Here is a 21,767-nt window from a genome sequence, read left to right on the forward strand (position 1 = left end):
TTGTGAGGAGTGTAAAGACTGAGTCTAGATTTCATATTTTTGTATGGAGATACATTGTAGGACTATACGCTGGTACAACTTTTTTGGAATATATTTTGGTATTCTTCACCAAAGTTAAAAATTTCAATGCATATTCCCTATGATCCAGAAAAAGTTAGAAACAATCCTAGTATTCCTGGAAATTTAAAACTGCTCGTCAACATAAGTTAGGTTATGTTGCATTAACAAATGAACCGCAAAAGCTCACCATAAACACAGCAAATGTTTATTTCTTGTTCATTTCTTGACCATGCTGTTCATTCAGTATGAATGGCAGGGATTTTACTCTGCATAGTCATTCAAGGTCTCAGGTGGATGGGGACTTCGTTCTCTTCACGTTCTCACATCTCCATGTTTGGCTTTCAGGGAAAAGATCTGGAGAGTACCACAAGGACTTTTTACTTTCTCAGCCTAGACATGACATTTGTCACATCCACACAGAGTCCGCAGGTCATGGTTAGTCCCATGGACTTGTCTAGAAGAGCTGTCAATTTCCAAGAGTCCAGGAAGGAGGGGGAAATAAAATATGGATGAGCTCTAAAAATCTCTACTTCAATTACACAGTGAGGCAGATACAGATTTACCAACCTTGGACATACCTCTGTGTCACCAAGTAAAAAACCCAAATATGTTCCAGATAGCTAACCTCATTTTGTTTAAAAGAAACTTCTCCACATTTTCCTGGACAATAGTTTCAGATAATAAGTTCTGCTCTTTTTGTTTCTCCCTATTTCCTTCCTTTTCTTTCTTCCTCTTCAAACATATCAAAGGCTCTGTGCCTCCTATTTTGAAGAGGAATGTGGCAGGATGAGAGGAGAAGACATCAAACTCCACAATCTACATCTTCGGTCCAGAGAGATGCCCTGGGCCTCATGGATCACGTGGACACTTAGCTCCTGCATCGTTCTCCTTGGGTAGCTCATGGAGAGCTCAGATTTTACTCAGTATCATTTTCCTGTAAACTTGCTCCTCATTTGCATTTCTTTTAAAAAAATTTTTAACATTTATTTAATTTTGAGAGAGAGAGAGAGAGAGAGAGAGAGAGAGCAGGGGAAGGGCAGAGAGAGAGGGAGACACAGAATCCGAAGCAAGCTTCAGCACAGAGGCTGCTGTCAGCACAGAGCCTGACGTGGGGCTCAAACCCACAAACTGAGATCACGACCTGAGCAGAAATCAGATGCTTAACCGACTGAGCCACCCAGGCGCCCCTCATCTGCATTTCTTATCTCACCGCATCATATCTGCATCTGTCCGTGGCCAAGGGCATTACCTGAATTATGACTTTTGGCACACAATCTCCGGGTCCCAAGCCCTCTCGAAGCCAGCCATCTCTTTCTCTCTTCACCTCCATTACTACCTTCATCTTTCATCCCAGCTAAGGTGACAGCCACCGACTGTCTTTTGGCTCCGGGCTTCCTTGTCTTCAATGTATTCTGAAATGTAAACGAGACTGTGCCACGCCTTTGCTTAAATCCTTTAACCCATTCCCCATAATTATCGGGATAAAATGACTCTCAAAATTGCTCAAGACATCATGCCTGCCTGCCTGCCTTCCAAGGCTCAATCTCACAATCTACACTTGTTCTTCTTTCCAAAATGGCGTCCCTTCTCTCACCAAGCGTTTACACGTCTTGCCGGGAATGCCTATCTACCTGTGCTCCATGTGTGGCCTTTTCCTAATGGTGGTATTGATGTGGATGAGCTACTAGCGTGGATGCAACTCAGGAGCTTGGCAGAGCCACACCTTTATACGACTCAGGCCACAAGGTGAGGGCTTTGAGGGGACAGTTCCTATGCTAAAATGGAACCTTACTAGACTATTCTTACAAAGGTAGTCCCTCTTACCACCTTTTTGTCCCTTTTATTTTCCTTTAATTTCTATCATGCCATAGTTCCCTTTATAGCTCAATACAATTTGTGTAATGTCCTGGTTGTGATTTATTTTTAACTTATTTATTTCTTCCCGCTTTCTCCCTCACTCCTACTAAATTCTTGAAAAAAACTTTATTTTAATGTTTATTTACTTTTGAGAGAGAGACAGAGCATGAGCCAGGGAGCGGCAGAGAGAGGTAGACACAGAATCTGAAAAAGGTTCCAGGCTCCAGGCTCCAGGCTCCAAGCTGTCAGCACAGAGTCCGACGCGGGGCTCGAACTCACGAACCATGAGCCAAAGTCGGACGCTCCACCAACTGAGCCACCCAGGCGCCCCAAATTCTAATCAAGCTCTATAAAAGAACTTGTGTGTCTCACTCACAGCAGTCCCATATGCGGTAGTATATGGAGGGTTCTCAAAAGGTCTTTGTGAATGAATAAAGAATGAATAATGACAACTACCACATTGAATTATGGTTTTACAGTTCTCAGTTAAAAACCATTTAGTAAACAGCACCGTATTTTAGTTTTGTTCCGGGCATTTGGATCATAAAAAGGAGGCACAAAGTACAAATTATCTCATTCTCAAAGAATTTATAATCTAGTTTGGGGTATGGGCGTACCTGCGTGTCTATACAAGCACAAGCACCCCGCGGAACAAATCATGCACCTGTTTATGACCTGTTACCGTCTATTGCTTTTACTGCGTTAAGTTCTTTAAAGGCTTAAAATAGTGCAGTATACTGTCCGGCTCAAGGAACTCATAATTTGTTTGGGGAGTCAAGATAAGGACATATGAGGAATTATGGATTGCAATATAATATACATGTAATTATGTTTAAATAATTCTATAGGCAACAACTGTTAGGTCCCCGATTTTTCCTCTGAGATCCAGTCTCCTCATGTGTAACAGGCACTTTGCAAAGACCAAAATACAAATTATATGAGGGTCTTCTGTAAGCTGCAGGCCACATTACAAATTCAACATACACTAATATTAAAAATCTTTCCAAAGCATACCAAGGCACGCTAAACAAGACACGCTCAGAAAGCACAAACTAATATTGATAAACTATTAATTCAGAAGACTGGACCTTGTTTTTTTTTTATTGTTCCTATTTAATTTTAACTGCAGTATTCTTAAATGTGGGGGAAACCTTTATCGGGGTTGTGGAACTAAGGAGCCATTTCTTGGTCAAGAGTGCCTTTGTGGTTGACACATTTTATTTCATTTAAACAAGCGAGTTTTAAGTACTCCTTAATACTGTGTTACGTGAGGTGGAGAATACAAAGTAAACTAAGCTTCTTTCCAGAAAGATGCAAGGGATTAAATACAAACCCGTTATAAACAATATTATACAAAGCAAAATGAATTCTGGCTTCCCTGATGCCAGTGCGAAGACATTTGAGAGTTTCATAAAACAAAATGTAAGATCACTTTGTGAGGGTCTCTGTTTATTAGGCAATATGTGCAACAGAGATCTGTGGCCTAGCTTCCAGCCATCAGGAGAGATTTTTACTTTCTACTTTATTCGTTTCTGTATTCCTTGAACTGTTTATAAGTTTGTATCATTTTTATAATCACAAAAGTCTCTCTTAACATACCTGCACAACCTCTAGGGAAGTATCAGCCCCACGAAACTATTGTTACAGAGAAGTTTTAAAAGTTTCTGTATGAAAAATAGTTAGAATGTATTTGAAGAACTGGAGAACAGATTAGTGATTGCCAGGGGTCAGGATGAGGGTGAGCCCCAAGGACTGGGGCTACAAAAGTACAACAGGAGGGATCTTTGTGATAGTAGAACCACTCTATACATGGATCAATGTCAATATCCTACTTGTGATTTATACTATGGTTTTGCAAGATATTGTCCCAGTTTCACTGGGAAAACTGGGTAAAGGGTAGAGAAATCTGTCCACAGTACTTCTTACAACTGCATTGGAATCTACGATAATCTGAAAAGGAAAGTTTAATTTTAAAATGTTAGCAACGTTCTAACTAATTGAATAAAATTGGGATCCATGAGCCCATACTGATATAAATGAATGGGAGAGGACAGAACTTTTCCTGATAGTAGAAAGCAAACTAAAAATTGTGAGAAAAAAGAATTAGAAATTCATCATTTGGCAACTATCAGAGCAATGATCCATTCATCCAAGAAATACCAATGGATGCGAAGACTAGACATTACAATTCCAGGAGGAATAGAATATTTCCTACAAAATACTATTATTACAAAGAAGAAAACAAACAAACAAAGAGTAGTTTTCTTCACAGTGGAGAAACTGACAGGAAACACCTTAGGTAATCAAAATTGACATCATCAGAAATGGAACAAATCAACATGGTTGGCTACTTGCCAGGATACAATGAGAAGAACCACAGCAGCACTTCTGTGTTCTTTTACCAAAGATAAACATGAATCTAATTATAAAGAAATATTAGATAAACACAGATGCAGAGACATTCTACAAAGTGACTGGCCTGTGATCTTGAAATGACAAGGTCATGAAGGTCAAGAAAAGACTTAGGGATAGTTCAAGATTGAAGAAGACTCAAGAAATGTGGTAACTAAATACAACCAGCGACCCAGGCAGGATTCTTTTGCTGCAAGGGATATTAGTGGAGAAATCGATGAAACTTGAATGGGGCTGTGAATTAAATGGTAGTTTATCAGTGATAATTTCCTGATTTTGATTGGTTGTATTGAGGTTGTGAAAGAGAATATTGCCTGTAGGAATTACACAGTATCCAAGGATGATGGGGCATCGTGTTGGCAACTTACACGTAGTTCAGGAAAAATGTTCTATAAATTTGGCAAACTTTAAGTTTGAGATTGTTTCAAAATAAAAGTTATGTTTAGTATGAGAAATGCAATTGATAGTTTTTTCCGCAGTCTAGAGCTCAAGAGATTATAGTATGTTCAACTTCTCCTTCCTTTTCCAATAAACAATATATAGTCAACTGAGAAGGACAGCAGGAGTGAAAATGGAATTCTCTAAATCAAGGGTTGGCACAGTTTTTCTGCAACTGGTCAGATAGTAAATACTTTAGACTTTGAGGGATGATCTCTGTTGCAACTATTCAATTCTGCTGTTGTAGTACCAAAAAAAGCCATAAACAATAAACTGATGAGTGTGGCTGAATGCCAATAAAACTCTTTGACACTGAAATTTGAAGTTCATATAATTTCCATGTCTTACAAACTATTCCTCTGCCTCAACCCTCCAATCATTTAAGAATGTAAAGCTCATCCTCAGTTCATACAAAAACTGGTAGATTTGGTCAATGAGTCCTAGTTTGCCAACCTCTGCTTTAGATTTTAAAAGGGTCTTTACACACCACATTTTTAAGCACATTATGAGTAAATAATTTATAGATATGAGAATTATAAATTTCCCAGAAGAACCTGAGATTTTAGGTATAGACTGTCAAGTTACAGGTGAATGTTACAGAATGAACGGACCCTGCTTTGGAAGAGTGTTGACCCATTTTTGGCCCTCAGTTATACACATTTCTTCTGTCAGATGACACCTAAATCCAAGCCCGTCCCAACACACAAACAAACCCTAATCCTTCTGAGGGTTTAGGGTCAGGTGAAGCTCGCTTGGTGTTAAAAGTGAGTGATTTGTTTCAAAAAGTCTTGCCAGAAAAAATGTTCTTACCTTGGTGTAATGAAGGGACCCAATTAAGACATGTTTCTACAGTTTTGATTTAGCACGAGTCACAAGCTGGGTTTAAGAAAAAGAGCTAGAAACAAGATCACAAAATTATATTTCAAAAGTTGAGAGACTAGCAGAATAAGAAGGAAGACGGACAGTGGAACCTAATGGTTAATTGGGAAAGAAAATGGGAAAACCAGTATGATTCATTAATTGTATATCGGCTGATGTTTCAAGACTAGGAAATCATGGTTTCACTAATTTAAAAAATGGAATATGTGAGGGGTGAATAATTTGTGAAGAAGAATTCTAAGATATCTGATTTCTAACAATCTTACATCCACCTAAATTTAAAGGTTCAGAACTCTCTTCCAAATGTCATGGAGACCTTCATTCATATGAATAAATGTTAACTTTTTTTTAACATCTTAGCAACACAACAAAAAGAATATAATTAGCATATCATTGGAAGATAACTATGACTTTTGTTAGTTATTAAAATTGATAAGCATGAAGATCACTGTGATTTTATAAACTCCAAGTTTTTCATAAAGTCATCATAATGTTTTTATAAACTCACTTTTTCCAAAAGAAACTCATGTTAAGAGTAAGACTTATTACTGACAGAAAAAAAGCAGTTCTGAGTTGGGGAAGCATATGGTTGCTTCCCCCCAAGAGGTCAGAAGGCCTGGTGACGGGGACATGAAGTTGTCCACAGAAGGAAGGCACCTTGCGATGCAAGCTGGAAGATTCCTGAGCAACAGAAACAACACGGACCAGAACCACACATTGCCAAACACTGATTGAAAATGAATTTATTAAGATCCAATTAGTATGTTTTTAATTCAAATAGTCCAGAATATATGCACATGAAAGTCCAAGTTCATTTCTTTCACTTCCAACATAAAATGCTCTGTACTTTGGATAAAGTATGTGCAAACATGTTTCTGCTAACTGGTTCCCCATGTTCTTTCCACCGTGGGCACCTTACAAGTCTGCCCTCTGCTCAAATGCTGACCTCTTCCTTCCTAGACAATGATTCTTCTGGACATCTTTCTCTTAAACGTACTCCCAACTTTCCCATACCTGCTTCATGACTGTGACTTTACTGGTTACTTATAACAAACTGGTGCAATTTTAGTTCATCTGGACAATTCATTAAACAGGTATCACCCATTATGGTGGGAATCTATTAGAGGTGATTCCCAGAGAATACACAGTATCCAGTCACATACTGACACACTCAACCCATTTGCCACACGAGGGTCCCAAGCTACTTAATACGAAGATCCTTTATTCTCTTGGCATGTTTGATTTATTCGCATTGTCTTCACTTCTACATTACAGCCGTGGCGACCAAGAGCTGGAAATCGGTTCCTCAAACAAAATTTGGGATTGCTAGACATGTTAATTAGGGGGTCCTGGTTATTTGTGACAATTGACTGCTTCTAGTCCATCTTGTTATAGAGAAAAAGTCACTCTCAACTAAAGTGACCACTGCATTTCCTTTGTAAAAAGGTAACTTCACTGGCTTTCCTCACAATTGCCACCCATGTGGTGCAAAGCAGGAAATCCCTTTTTATAAAAGGTAAGAGCATAAAAAGACATTTCACATTTAAAAAAAAAATCCTTCATGGGAATATGTCCTAAGTAAATCATCAATTATATGGACAAAGTTTTATGTACACAAAATTTTGCAACATTATTTATAATAGCATAAATCAGAAATGACCTAAGTAGTCAACAATGTGGGAATGGTTAAATAAACGGAATTGCATCCATTACATGGAATATTATATAGCCACTAAAATTATGTTTTTGTAAAATTTTTAACGCCATAGGAAAATGTGGCAACTCTGCAGTGGAAAAAAAAAACGGTTATAAAATCGTTTACGTATGATCCCAATTATATAAAAAGGCATGTGATATACGTAGAGGCATACACGGGGGAAAAGCTGTGGTTACGGTGGTTAACGGTGGTTACTTCTGGGTCACGATATTACCAGTAATCATTTTTTCTGTTTTACACAGTTCTGCATTTTTCAAGTTTTCTACAATGACTATGTATTATTTTATAATACAGAAAAACACAGGCTATTAAAAATTCTTCTGATGTACTGATAATTAGAATGCACTTGGGTATTATAAATATGTGCTTCATCTTCTATGACTTCTTTTAGACTACGTATTCTTTTGGTAATAAACTTACATTCCCTGTTTTAGATGTGTTATAACACTTTGACAAGAAGGTAATATTATGATTAGAACATTGTTTCACAACCTAAATACTGGCTTTGACATCTAGGTTCTTCTATTTCCTAGAAGATTTAAAATCGATACCCTTTTATCTTTTTAAGTAAGGCATACTGCATACATACATTACATGCATGCTCTCTAAAAAATTCTAATTCACAATTTTCCTACATAAGGAAAAAAATGGAGTTACAATAGTTTAACAACAGCCTACAGTCTTATCCATCACAAGCATGCTGATAGGCATAAACATGTTTATGAAATGAAATGTATCCTTTGGAAATAAAAAGAGGGAAGCCTGTGTGTAGATGAAGTTGTGGATTCAATTAGTCAGAATTTATTCTGACTTGCACCAAACCACACAAAATCTTTTGAAGTCTAGTTAGTGTAGTCTAAATGGACACCCTGGAGTCTATTATGGATTCCATGGCATGATCTCCACTTTCTACTGTCAAAAGGAACGGGGATCAGGATGAGGGTTGTCACGTAAGCTAATTTTCCACGTATCTCAAGTCTTGTGGGGGTCTAGGAACAAATACTGCCATTGGTTAGTGTTTAAGTACGTGAGTTTATTTTTCCTCTCTCTCTCACACCCCACCTTGCCCTGGCATTTGGGTAGGGGGAGGCCGTTCATCCCTCAATCGATGATGGCTGGCTGCTCATCTTAGTTTCCTTTCTAAACCACAGAGTGGTCATTGCTGTGAACTCCGGCCAAGATGGTGTGGTTGAGGGAGGAAGCCGAGCGGTCCGAGCCTTCTGTGGGGCCACTGGTGTTGTCACTGCGCTGGCAGCAGAGGATCTGTCTGAAGGTGGCGCTCATCTCCTTGTCACGGTAGGAGTAGATGATGGGGTTCATGGCGGAGTTGAACTCAGCAAGCAGAAGGAAAAATTTCTCATAGGCCAGGACATCACACTGTGGACAGCACACATCAAGAAGTAACAAGACCAATCCAGGAGTCCAGCAGATGATAAAGGCACCTACAAGGACAGGGATCAAGAGGATTTTACAATGGAAGAACAAAATATATATATGTGTGTGTGTATATATATATATATATATATATATATATATATATATATATAATTATGAAGCAAGCAACCGTCATGTGAATTTGATATTGGTTCAACATAAAAATACTAAGATTTGAAGCCACCAGATCATCATCTGAAATGAAATGTTCATTTTCTGTAAAAATAAAAAAAAATTTAGTGAGAAAATAATTTAATAAAATCTCATTGATTCAAACCCTACTGAAATTGAGTATTTATGAGAGAAAGATGATGACTACCTTGAGCAAAACATACAGTTTGCTAAGAAATTGAGACACTTGGGGATACACCCCTCAACCCTTACAAAGATAGGGTTTTTAGCAGTACGACGTTGTTTTGGAGCAGAAGGGAAACCTGTGACAAATGTCCTTTAATGTTTGATTAAGGCATAATTTCTGAATTCAGGCTGAATGAACTCAAATCCTTGCTTTGCTATTTAGAAAACTGAGTGAATTTAGGCAATTACTTTCTTACCTCAGTTTTCTAATGTGAAAAATACAAATGATTACATTTACCTCATCAGGTTTATTGTAAGGAGTAAATGGGTGCTGAGAAAATAATCATTAAGTATATTTTATCAGTATCAACAATAATACTGTTATGATCTGCTCAGTATCATGGGCCTATTTGGAAATAGAAATTTCCAACAGGAAGATGGATGTTTATTTTCTATTCAACAATCACTTAAAAGGTGCTTTTCTACAGGCCTTACAAATACTAATTTTATCAGCACTTTAATAGCCATTTGGGAGAGAAACCATTATTCCATCATATAGGTGAAGGAACTAGGAAAATGCTATGTTATATTCCTGCTTCCTGAACTTAAGAAAATTAAATATTTTAAACCAAATTTTATAGTTTAGGTGTTTTACTAATTTAGATCAACTTTCATTTCTTCCCCAACTATTCTGAATTGTTTGGGCTTTTACTCTAAGCGTAAAAAGAATGGAAATTCTTAATTCCAGTTGATTTTGTTCCTGAAATCACTCATTTGACTCCCAGGGAAAGTAGAGGTTGTGAAATAGTACTAAAATCTACCACCGTGGCACTCCAGGATCTGCAGGGGATCCTTGGCCAAGAGGACGTGGGCTAACAGAACCAGTGGGCACCACCCCGTCCCATCATCGCTCACCCCGTATGTGCAATCAGACCACGCGGGGAACAGACAGGGAACAGGATGACCACTGAAGAATCTTCAGATTTAAATGGCACTGGCCTAAGTGGCTTGGACTGGGGTTGTGGATTTGTACTAGCCTCAAGGATTGAGTTTTGTAAAACATAAACACATGAGATTTAGTATCCAAACAGCCCTGTTTTGAATGTGAGGTTTCTTTTTTGAGCCTATTCAGCAGGGAAATGAAAATAAAGAAGAAAAGTACCCCCATAAAGCTCTTTGTTCTAAAACGCAAATGTGTATTGGTTTTCAACTGCTATTCACTTTGAAGACTGTCCAAGGTGCTTCATTTTCTAATAAATACAATACCTTAGATTCTCCTTAGAGAGAAAAAAAAATATTTCAAATATCAGGAGATAATAGCCAAGGAGCTATTTGAACTTCAAGTAAAAATGTTAATAAAGCATTCATTCCAAGTCCTTGAATTTCCTTGCTTGAAAATCACTCAGAAAGCTAAACATAAAGGGAAATCAAAGGAATTGCCTCTTGGGTTTCAGAAATAATGCATTATTCATTGAGAAGCCAGGAAGGGAATTATTCTCAGGGTGGAAAATGCTTGGATGGAAAATGCATGGTCCCATTATTCCATTTACTTGGAAACTAAAAACACGCAGGCCCTTCATGAATGGGAGAGCATTCTTGCAAGTTTCCTTTCCCTTTCTTTTATCAAAGCTCTAATTGAACTCAAATTCAGAGCTTGATTAGATACCAGCAACATGCAGCTCAACAGATTTATTTTAAATAAAATGATCTTTTTCTCCTCCTGGGCAGAAGAAGGGAACATTCTTATTCCCACAGGACTTTAAGTGACAGAATTCAACTATAGTCATTTGTCGCTTATAATTTCTTCCAACTTTTAAAATTCAAAAAGAGCAAGATCTTTTTAATAAAAGCCATAGTCTCAGAAACTAGCCCATAGGCCTTACTTTTAGACTGAAGAAAAAAAAAAAAAAAGGCAAGGAGACTTGCAAGATTAGAGACAGGAAGTGGGAAACACCATCCTGACACAGGAGCTAATATATGTGGATGCTTCATTGAGGAACTTGGAGTCCTCTCCCTTCTTCACCGAAAGGAACTGTTTTCAGTACTAGGATCACAGGCCCAATCACACAGTCCCAATACTCTGTGTTTGGTTCTTTAAGACTTAAGTAATTCGAGGGACTCATAGTACAGGCCTCAAAAATCAACATCTAAAACCAATCATACCATTTTCCCTTCTTCTCCCTTCCCTCCTCTTTCACAGAGGTGCCAAGGACCACACTGACCAAAAGTGAAGATGGGCCACAGAAGTGGAAAATGGGGGCCTGGAACATTCCAAGGTGATGAGGCTTCTAAACAATAGTGAGTGGGGCGCCTGCCTGGCTCGGTCAGTAGAACATGCTACTCTTGATCTCAGGGTTATGAGTTCGAGCCCCACGTTGAGTGTAGAGATTACTTAAAAATAAAATCTTTAAAAGATAAACAATAGTGAGTGAATATTATGAAATCAAGTTTGCTCCAACTATGAATTTACCCGCAAGCTTCTTTAATGAAAAATTTTTTTAATGTTTATTTTTGAGAGAGAAAACGAACACAAGCAGGGGAGGGGCAGAGAGAGAGAGAGAGAGAGAAAGAGAGAGAGAGAGAGAGAGAGAGAGAGAGAGAGACATAGAATCCAAAGCAGGCTCCAGGCTCTGAGCTGTCAGCACAGAGCCCAACATGGGGCTCGAACTCACAAGCTGTGAGATCATGACCTGAGCTGAAGTCGGACGCTTAACTGACTGAGCCACCCAGGTGCCCCTACCCTCAAGCTTTTAAAAACAAAAACTACACCCAGGCCCCTTTAGTAATAAGTAGCCAACCATAATTCAATTGGGGGATGGGACTTGAGATGTGCATTATGGACCCTATCGACACCTAATCTGCAGAGACTCGAGTACATGCCGAGAGCAGGTTAATAAGAGTAAAAAGAACCTCATCTCCACATCAGTAAAGTGGAAAAGTAACAGCTCCTTGCCTACTCCATAGGGAGTGCTGAGGATCATGCTGAGATACAACATGTAAAAGCTCTCTCTACCCTGTACATCTACTGGACTATACTACCTATTGCCAATGTCAGTGGCGTAATAAGTGAAGGCCGGTGTAGCACAGAACCAGAGCAGATTTCCTGCAAGGGCACAATGTGGAAGCACGTTTTGGACTGGAGAAGACTTGGCATTTCAGGAAGCTCTGAGATGATACCACCCTGATTATAAGAGATTCCAAGGACTTGCTGTTGAGTCCAAGGAAGATAAGAAGAAGGAAAAGAGAGGGAACACAGGGAAGCACAGGAGCCCCACATTATTTTGGAGGTTCTCATGGGTCAGCTCAACACCTATACCAAGATGGCACGCTACTGGATGTAGTACTTGATAGGGACAGTGCTTTATGTAGTTTGTATATTTCCAGGACATTTCTGATGGATGTATTCCCACAAGGAATGGTATGCAACAGTAGGGAAATAAAAAGGAATCATAAGTACTTTATGGTTATTGATTTTAAAGTCAGAAGCAGAAGCGGCAGAAGATAAGATGGCCAAGGTCATGAAGGCCTTGCATACCTGGCTAAGACATTTGAAATTTCTCCAGCACAGCACTGGTTCTCAGGCCTTGCCACATATTACAATAAACCCACAGAGCTTGTAAGAAAGATTGATTTTCACTTACACTTCCCTCTGTGAGATTCTAATGTCATTGGCCTCACTGGTCTGTGTCTCACTGAACATGGAATGCTCTAATACAGTGGAAGGAAGAAAATAATGGATAAAAATAAAGACAAAAACATCAGATGTTTCCAAATTCCAGAGAACTACAGAAAGCCTGAATTAGAGCAGTAGCAATATTGGCAATATTAGGAAACGGACTGCATGAAATGGGGAAGATGGAAAGAGTCTAGATGTGCCTCTAGATTTTCCACGGTGGGGGTTGGAGGGGGTGGTGAAGGAAGAAAGTTGCTACCTTTCATTGAAGGAGGAAACACAGGAGAAAGGGTTGGTTGGTGTTTTCTGAGGGGAGAGGAGGCAAACAGAGATAATGCCCTCGAGTTTACTGATCTTAATTTTGAGGGACCTGCAAGACTTCAGCTGCAGACGCCTTAAAGACAGGATAGGCTCATGGCAATTTGAGTCCTGGGCAACTGTCTCTCAGCGTGCTGAACAAGAGTGGCTACATTCTGCACAACCTGCCATGTTACATGTAACAGGGGGAGACAGATATTCAAAAAATATCCATGGGTTAGAATGAATAGTGGAAGTTGCTCTTCTTAGAGCAAGCTTCATTCCTGTCTTACGCATCTGTCAAATCAATCTGTGAGGCCCCGATGCCCACAAATATGGAAGGAGAGGTGCTGGAATGTAGACGTAAAAAGCAGGGAGGAAGGAGGCTGTTTTGGAACAACAGGTCACAGCTGCAGAATGAGATCGTATTACCACACCTTCCCTCAAATCTACACAACCCCATCAGCGGAATAATGCTTACCATCTGGTCTCACAATTAGAGTCTTTTTTCTAGAGTGACTTTTCCCTAATCAGTTGAACTCTGCTTACATATGGAACATAACCAAGCTTTAACCAAAGTTAAAGAGAGAAAGTCCTTGACAGAGAAGACCGCTAGGGAGAGCGCCCTTTGATGAAGAAAAACCAGAAAACATTTCCAGTCTGGCTGGCAAATTTGTGTTTTTACCAAACAAACAAACAGAACAACAAAACAGGCAAAAGAAAACAAAAACAAAAATACACATCCAGACAACCCACAGATCCAAGACAAGTCAAGGTAACGCAATTCCACACCAGTGCTGTGTTCAAGTCAACCTCTCCTTTGGCCCTGCATTTCTTGTTTCTCAAAGGATCTACGAGATAGTCCAATCTCAGAGGCCTGTGGTAGAGGCTGAGGGGGCATATAGGTGTTCAAAAACATACACTACCTCCACAGCCACTAAATTGGAATTTCCTCAGAGAAGGAGCAGCTTGGTATCCCAGAATTCAGTCCAATTTTTGTAGCTATATTATGATTTCTGCTACTAAGGTGCACAGAAATGACTCAGCCAGCGAGGAAACCCTTCAAAATTACATACCTTAAAAGAGGCTGTGTTAGATAACACAGGTGAAAGGCTTATGCCTAGGTCTAGCAGTTGAGGGATCACTGCAATGAAGACGTAAATGGCTTTTTGAAATTAAAGTTTTTCTCTAAAAGAGCAACCTAGATTATTTATAAAATCCACTTCCTAGCACACTGAAAAGATAAAATCAAGGCAATTCCACTTCTTCATGGTCATAGTAAACGCTTCGTACGTTTATAGTTGCATGATCTCATTCATTGTGCGACGGACTCTAACGTTGCCTTCACCCCTGAGGGCAACATTTATCCTTTAAAATTTTTAAATATTTATTTTTGAAAGAGAGAAACAGAGCACAAGTGGAGGAGGGGCAGAGTGAGAGGGAGACACAGAATCCGAAGCAGGCTCCGGGCTCTGAGCTGTCAGCACCGAGCCCGACGTGGGGCTCGAACTCATGAACCGCGAGATCATGACCTGAGCCGAAGTCGGGCACTTAACAGACTGAATCGCCCACGCGCCCCAACGTTTATCCTTTAAAGAAGGACATTAACAACATACACATCTCGGGGTGCCTGGCTGGCTCAGTCGGTGAAGCGTGCGATTCTTGATCTCGGGGTTGTGAGTTTGAGCCCCACGCTCGGTGTAGAGGTTACATAAAAATAAAATCTTAAAAATAAACAAAAAAACATAGGATCTCAAAGCAGAACAGAATACTCATTCAGTTCTCTTTTGAATATTCCTGGATGAAAGTTTTAGCTAATCCTGTCTTTTAGCAACACAATGTTGGCTTTCCCACACAAAGGAGAATGCCAACACTGCTCTGCTTCTGGCATGTTATACTCTCCTTCACGTTAAACACTGAGTATCACACACACCCCTGCTCCATACCCTACAACAGACTCTAAATCTCATCTGCAACTGTACATTGGAAGGCACATGCCGAAGCGGCTAGCATGCCAGCGTCATCTCTCATAGAACATCTGTGCTTGAGAACAGCCGGTAGAAACCACTTCTCCATGGCCACAGCCCTAGCCAAGTAAGCAATACCTTTTATCTGCCTATTGCAACAGGATCCTAACCAATTCCTCTTCCTCCATGCTTCTTCCCTAAAGCTTGCACAGAATAGCCAGAATGATCTTTCATACGCATAAATCAATTCATATTACATCACTTTCCTGCTTAAAATCCTACAAAGGCTTTCTACTTGAAATCCTTACTGGGATTTGCCCCATATGACTGGCCTGTCAATCTCTTCAACCTCATCTCTTTCCGCTCATCACTCATTCACTAGATTCTAATCACGTGCGCCAAGGTCATTTCTGTCTCAGGACCTTTGCATTTATAGTCCTATTACCTAGGAATACTCCTTCTGTAGACCTTCCCATCTGCTTACTCACAATTAAATATCACTTCCTCAAAAGCCATCCTTGGTTATCCTACCTAATGTTGCACACTCTCCTCACTACACTCTCCCGTTTTATCGTCTTCATATCTCATGACTATACCCAAAACTATCTCACTGGTTTAACATGTTTATTTTCTATCTTCCTTCAATGAGAATGTAAGCTTTGTGAAAGAAGTAAATGTGGTCTCTTTCATGTCTGTATCTCCAGCATCTAGAACAGTAGCTGGCATACAGCGGGCATTCAATATATCTGTCACGTATCAGTCACAGGTAACTGCCCAATAGACATATCCAAAACAAGGATAGCACCCTTTGAATGGGTGCTACAAGGCACTCAGAGGGCATGAGGTGGATCGTATATGCAAAAGTATCACCATATCTGCATTTGTTACTGGAGCATAAATAAATCTATTGCTAACAATCTGGATGGGTATCAGATTATCTACAGAATCTCCTGAGTTCTGGAAAACCACGTTGGGTCAGTAATGAAGGGAGACATGGCATTACCCAAGTTCCTGCTACAGGAATGGTTCAATAGGATGATGCTGCTTCATCAGATCCTGGATTCTGCAATAGCTACCTAGAAAAAATCACTTATTGACCCAACACACCTTTGTGTTAATCCCTCAGGATCCAAAGTTCCATGCAGGGGAATTTGGCCATGATTAGGTCTCATACCTATGCCCTAGTTATCAGGGAGTATCGAAAGAATATATCCTACCCTTTGGCATATACTGTCTTACCTTTTTTTAGAATATAAAGTATACTTCTAATCACTTATCACCATAATCAGTGTCCAGGCATAATATTAAATGTGAATATTCACAAGTCTTTTTCAAGTGTCATACCTGCCTTTTTTATAGGCACTCAAATTGGTGTACTGTTTTCATATATTGATGTCCCCATAATTTGTAATAGCTTACTTAACTCAAGGAAGACTCATAATTTATGAGAGGATAAGGATAATTCTCATTAATCTAATTTTTCTTCCTAGCATATCAGCTGTTTTCCTTTCAGTAACTGATGTCTAAATAATGGTATAAAGCTAAGTCCTTGAATTATCTTTATTCTTATAGAAAGTTTGGAAAATGCATACAAGTATAAATGGGAAATTTTAAAAATTAGAGTCCTGCAGTCTAGAGATACTTTAGTATATGATTTTGCACTTTTGAAATGTTGCTTTGAATTCTAAATGTGTGCCTTTTTTCTGATTGCATATGAAATTAATGTTGAATGTTTATTAGTGATGGGGAAGGGTAGGGAAGTAGATTTTTTATCTCTAGGAACATTATTTTGTTATCCAATTGGTGTTTTATGTAGTAATGTATCCTAATTTGTTCAATACAACATCCTCTTGAATCTGTGAGAATATTAACTGTAATTTATTTGAGGCTGTTTTGTGTTTCCTAGAGTACTTCTGTTTCAATGTTAGATGCTATAATACTCACAAATCCACTGCAGGGACACCATGCTTCAGGGAATGTGTGTTCATTATGCAGGAGACTTTCCAGAATAGGGGACCCCCTGGGAAATGAATTGCCATCAAAGCCAGCATTTTCCTATACTTACAATATCCAGTGATGCCATCTAATGGGTGGGCGAAAAGTTCCATTAGACAATCACATAGAGAGAAGTAGACTCCTCTGAAAGTTCTTATCTATGAATGGTGAAAACGAAGTTGCAATAATGCTCAAATAATACAGAAACAGCATGGCCATGTTTCAGCTCCAAATTCGAAAAAAATCAAGAGACAGCTACCAAACAAAGACGCACTAAGTTGTATGTCCTTACACATCCTCGGCCATACTTTCAGCTGTAGCTAACATTCTCCTAGAGAAATATATGACCGCTAAGGACTCTATAAGCATATGAAACAGGAAATGCTTGACTTTACGTTCGACAAAACCATTACATATTAAACTATGTTAAAATGGGTCACCATCTCACCCCTTCCTCCCTAAACAGGTTGTGTGATTTCTACCCAGCTCTGTCTTGGTGTGAAATAGCTGAGGGGAAGACTGGCTCACCAGAGCATTACCACCCACCAATAACCATAAAACAGTGCTCCTCCCAATGCCTACCAAAAGATTTTCTTGCAAGTCCTTACTGTTTTCAAATGACAGTTTCTACACTTATAAAAATAAATACAATTTTTATATATGCACACACACACTGTACGAGTGTATACATAACACATATCTGTATGTGCACGGATATTCATACATACATTGAGGACAGTCATCACATTGTAGCGTCTTTAAAAAAACAATGAGATTTATTTTCTTTCACATGTAGTAGACTCTGAGACCCAACCAAAAAGTCTGCCACTTAACATATTCTTCACATAGAAAATAATTCGCCATTCTCAGAATGGTGAAATCTGTTTTGCCTTCTAAACCTAGTGATTGCAATTTTCTTAAAAAGTAAATTTCACCTCTTATTTTAACAATGATAAATCTTCTATCTCACTGAAAATCAGTGTTGTCAACTCCAGACCAACGTCAACTAACTCAGAAAGTGATACTAAACATATTGCATGACTGTGGTCCAGCTGTTACCAAGGTGATTTGAATAATATTTATTCCTTTAAAAAGATAAATAAAATCCACCCCCCAGAATCTTTCCCTAGCAAAAGTTCAACATAAACAAGGAATTTATAATTAGTTTTGCAACACAAACAAGGAATTTATCACTGGCTTTGCAACATATTTAGTTTTTCAGCTATGAATTAAGATTCTCCCCAAATGACATTAAGTCTGAAAAATGAGTACTAAAATCTGGTTGAAAATATTCACAGAATGTAGCTGATGACAGAATCCTATGGATTTTATTCTTTACAGTTCATGAACTACTTGCACGGATCAGCAAGATATGTACTAATCAAGAGACCAACTTCAAGGACAAAGAAATGTAAAGAAAATTTCATTTCTAATTCATTTTCTATTAACAAAATGGGGAAAAATTTAACCCAAAAGCAAATTCAGAAAATTCTGTGAAATATTCTTCCAACCTAAAAATTATTAGTTTTTTTTAAAACATGCCTACGCATGTATATATCCAAATGACATGAAAAGAGGAACAGCAGAAATGGTAAATATAAATCATTCTTTTCAATATCGGCTATGCCTCCTACGGTTGCTAAATGTCTTGGATTGATATTTACAAAGCACAGATTCTTGGCAGAATAGGAGGGATGTACAGACTGTTCTGCTAGAATATGATAGCTGTGTGCCTAAGATATCTCTCATTATCAAAACCTTTTAAGTTAAAAAAAAAAAAGTATACAAGCAATCATTCCATTGGGAAGTGAGTATTTAGGCTAAAGAATTCCAGATTGAAAATCATAAACAAATTTTTCTATATGAATCTCAATTATGTAACTACAAGTTCAGAGTAAAATATTGGTTGCTCAAACCTAAGATTAAAAATTACAAAGCAAATTCAGACATAAATCCTGAACAAAAGTCTATCAGTTGTACAGCCTTCAAAATAAACTGCAACAATATCACTTCTAGGAATTTATCCTATAAATACAGTTACACACAATTGCACATGTGCAAGGAATTCTTTGCATTATTTTATTTCAATTCCAGCATGGTTAACATACAGTGTCATATTATTAGTTTCAGGCGTACAATAGAGTACACTTGATCTTAGCCGAAGGCCAAGAAGTGATTAGGTGTACAATATAGTAATTCAGTAATTCTATATATTACTGAGTGTTCGTCATGGTGAGTATATGCTTAAGCCCCAGCACATATTTCACCCAACCCCCCACCCACCTCCTTTCTGGTAACGATCAGTTTGTTTTCTAGAGTTAAGACTCTGTTTCTTGGTTTGTCTTTGTTGTTTCCTTTGTTCCTTTGTTTTATTTCTTAACTTCTACGTGTGACTGAAATCATATGGTATTTGTCTTTCTCTGACAGACTTATTTCACTTAGCATTATACTCTCTAGATCCCATCTGTGTTGTTACAAATGACAAGATTTCATTCTTTTTTTAATGTTTACTTATTTTTGAGAGAGAGACAGAGACAGAGTGTGAGTGGGGAAGGGGCAGAGAGAGAGGGAGACACAGAATCTGAAGCAGGCTCCAGGCTCTGAGCTGTCAGGACAGAGCCTGATGCGGGGCTCCAACTGACGGACCGCAAGATCATGACCTGAGCCGAAGTCGGACGCTTAACCGACTGAGCCACCCAGGCGCCCCTCATTCTCTTTTATGGCTGAATAATATTCCATTGTATATACACACACACAACATTTTCTTTATCCATTCATCAACTGATGGTCACTTGGGCTGCTTCCATAATTTGGCTATTGTAAATAATGCTGCAATAACCATACGGGTGCATATATCTTTTCAAATTAGTGTTTTCCTACTCTTTGGGTAAATACCCAGTAGTGGAATTACTGGATTATATGATATTGTATTTTTACTTTTTTTGAGGAGCCTCCATACAACTTTCCACATTGGCTATGCCAGTTTGCATTTCTACCAACAGTGCACAGGAGTTTCTTTTTCTTCACATCTCTGCCAACACTTGTTTCTCAGTATTGTTTATTTTTAAAAGTAAGAAAGAGTCTAGGTAGAGAATAGAGAAGTAAATAGTCTAGGTAGAGAATGGTCACTGGTAGAAAAGCAAAATAAATTACATTGTATTCATAAAGTGGAATCCTATTCAACTTCTTACATTTCTTCAGATATTCTATCCTGACAGATACCAAATGATCGCCAAGATACACTGCAAAAAAGATCTAGAAAAATATGTACAATATGCTACTATGCTTTAACTACAGCAACCAAAAAAGGCATGGGCAAACACACAGATGTCTATAATAAGCCCCAATTGAAGCTATCAATAAATTTAAAAAATGTTTAGAACATGAAATTATAAAAATGATACTTAAATGTTTTATTTGAACTTAAAATACCAATTTGTATTAAGTTGCCAATCCTTTAATACAGAGCCAAGACTTTATATTTGAATTGGGTCTGCTAATTGGAGCTCGGCATCATCTTCCACGCAAAGCCACACCAATAAAGTATCACATGTTACTTCCAAATTGGCTCCTTCAGAGTGGAGTCAGAACTTTAAAATTCTGGTAAAGCAGTTTGAGTACAAAAATCTTGCAGATTTTTTATGGTTTTCTTCAAACTTAGTTGTTCTCATCAGCACATCTAAAGCAATTTCTTTTTGCAACTTGCTTTAAGTATTAACAAAATATCCACCTTAGTTTTCCCAGATACATATTCTTGTTCTCATTTTTAAATATCAATACTGTAATATTTAATTAATTATACAACATAAACGGTTTGGGGAGCAAAAATAAATCGATTCTTGGTAACTGTCAGGAGCTGAATTACTTGGCTTTAAGGCTATAGTCTACTAACTTCCTTTTTTATCCGTCTAAATATATATGTGTACTATGTACTATGTGTTAGGTACTATTCTAGGTACTGAGGATACCACAGCGAATCAAAAAGGAAAAAAAATCTCTTCTCTCTTTGATAGGTTCTAGAAGGGATTGAAAGACAACAAAATGACTTAAATCTCCTGTAGAGGGGGACAGCATTTGGGGACTGGGAGAGCAAGTGTGGAAGCAAGGAGAGCAGTCAGAGGCACATGCAGAAGTCCAGAAAAGAGATAATGATGGCTTTCAACAAGGGGAGGTGATCACAGATATGTGTTGATAGTAAAGCTTATCTAATTTGCTAATAGAAGAGATGTTGGAGACAGAGAGAGGCAGAGGGACAAGTCAGGAAGCCTGCAAACAACTAAAACAAAGGAGTTAGTGCCGAGGAGTTCACCGATGAGAGTTCAGTGGGTCTTGAGAATGGAAGCATGACTGGAGTAGATTCAAGAGTGAACAGGAGAAGTTGGATACTGCAAGGATAGACATTGCTTTTAGGCAGTTTTGCTGTGGATAGGAGAAAAGTGACTATGGGCATTTAATTGTTACGTTTTACCAAGTTTTGTTAACAATCATGTTGGTGAAGAGAAAGTTAACAGGTCCACACTATGCATGTATACATAGGTGCATACCCACCCCCACATATACATGCTCATGTACGTACAGAGCACTTTTAAATAAATTTTTTAATGTTTTATTTTTGACAGAGAGACAGAGCATGAGCGGGGGAGGGGCAGATAGAGAGGGAGACACAGAATCCGAAGCAGGCTCCAGGCTCTGAGCTGTCAGCACAGAGCCCGATGCAGGACTCAAACCCACAAAGCGTGTG

General features: G+C 38.6%; 1 protein-coding gene across 1 annotated transcript in view; it reads right to left on the bottom strand.

The window, feature by feature from the left end:
• Positions 1 to 6,363: 6,363 nt before the first annotated feature.
• LPAR1 (lysophosphatidic acid receptor 1) overlaps positions 6,364 to 21,767 on the bottom strand; it is a 133,323-nt gene continuing 117,919 nt past the window's right edge. The window contains exon 5 of the mRNA XM_053908173.1: positions 6,364 to 8,805. Coding sequence (XP_053764148.1) covers positions 8,504 to 8,805 — 302 coding nt within the window. The 3' untranslated portion in view covers positions 6,364 to 8,503. The remainder of the gene's footprint in view (positions 8,806 to 21,767) is intronic.

The sequence above is a fragment of the Panthera pardus genome, unplaced genomic scaffold, assembly GCF_024362965.1.
Source record: "Panthera pardus isolate Hobbes unplaced genomic scaffold, ASM2436296v1 HiC_scaffold_20, whole genome shotgun sequence".
NCBI classification, from domain to species: Eukaryota; Metazoa; Chordata; class Mammalia; order Carnivora; family Felidae; genus Panthera; species Panthera pardus.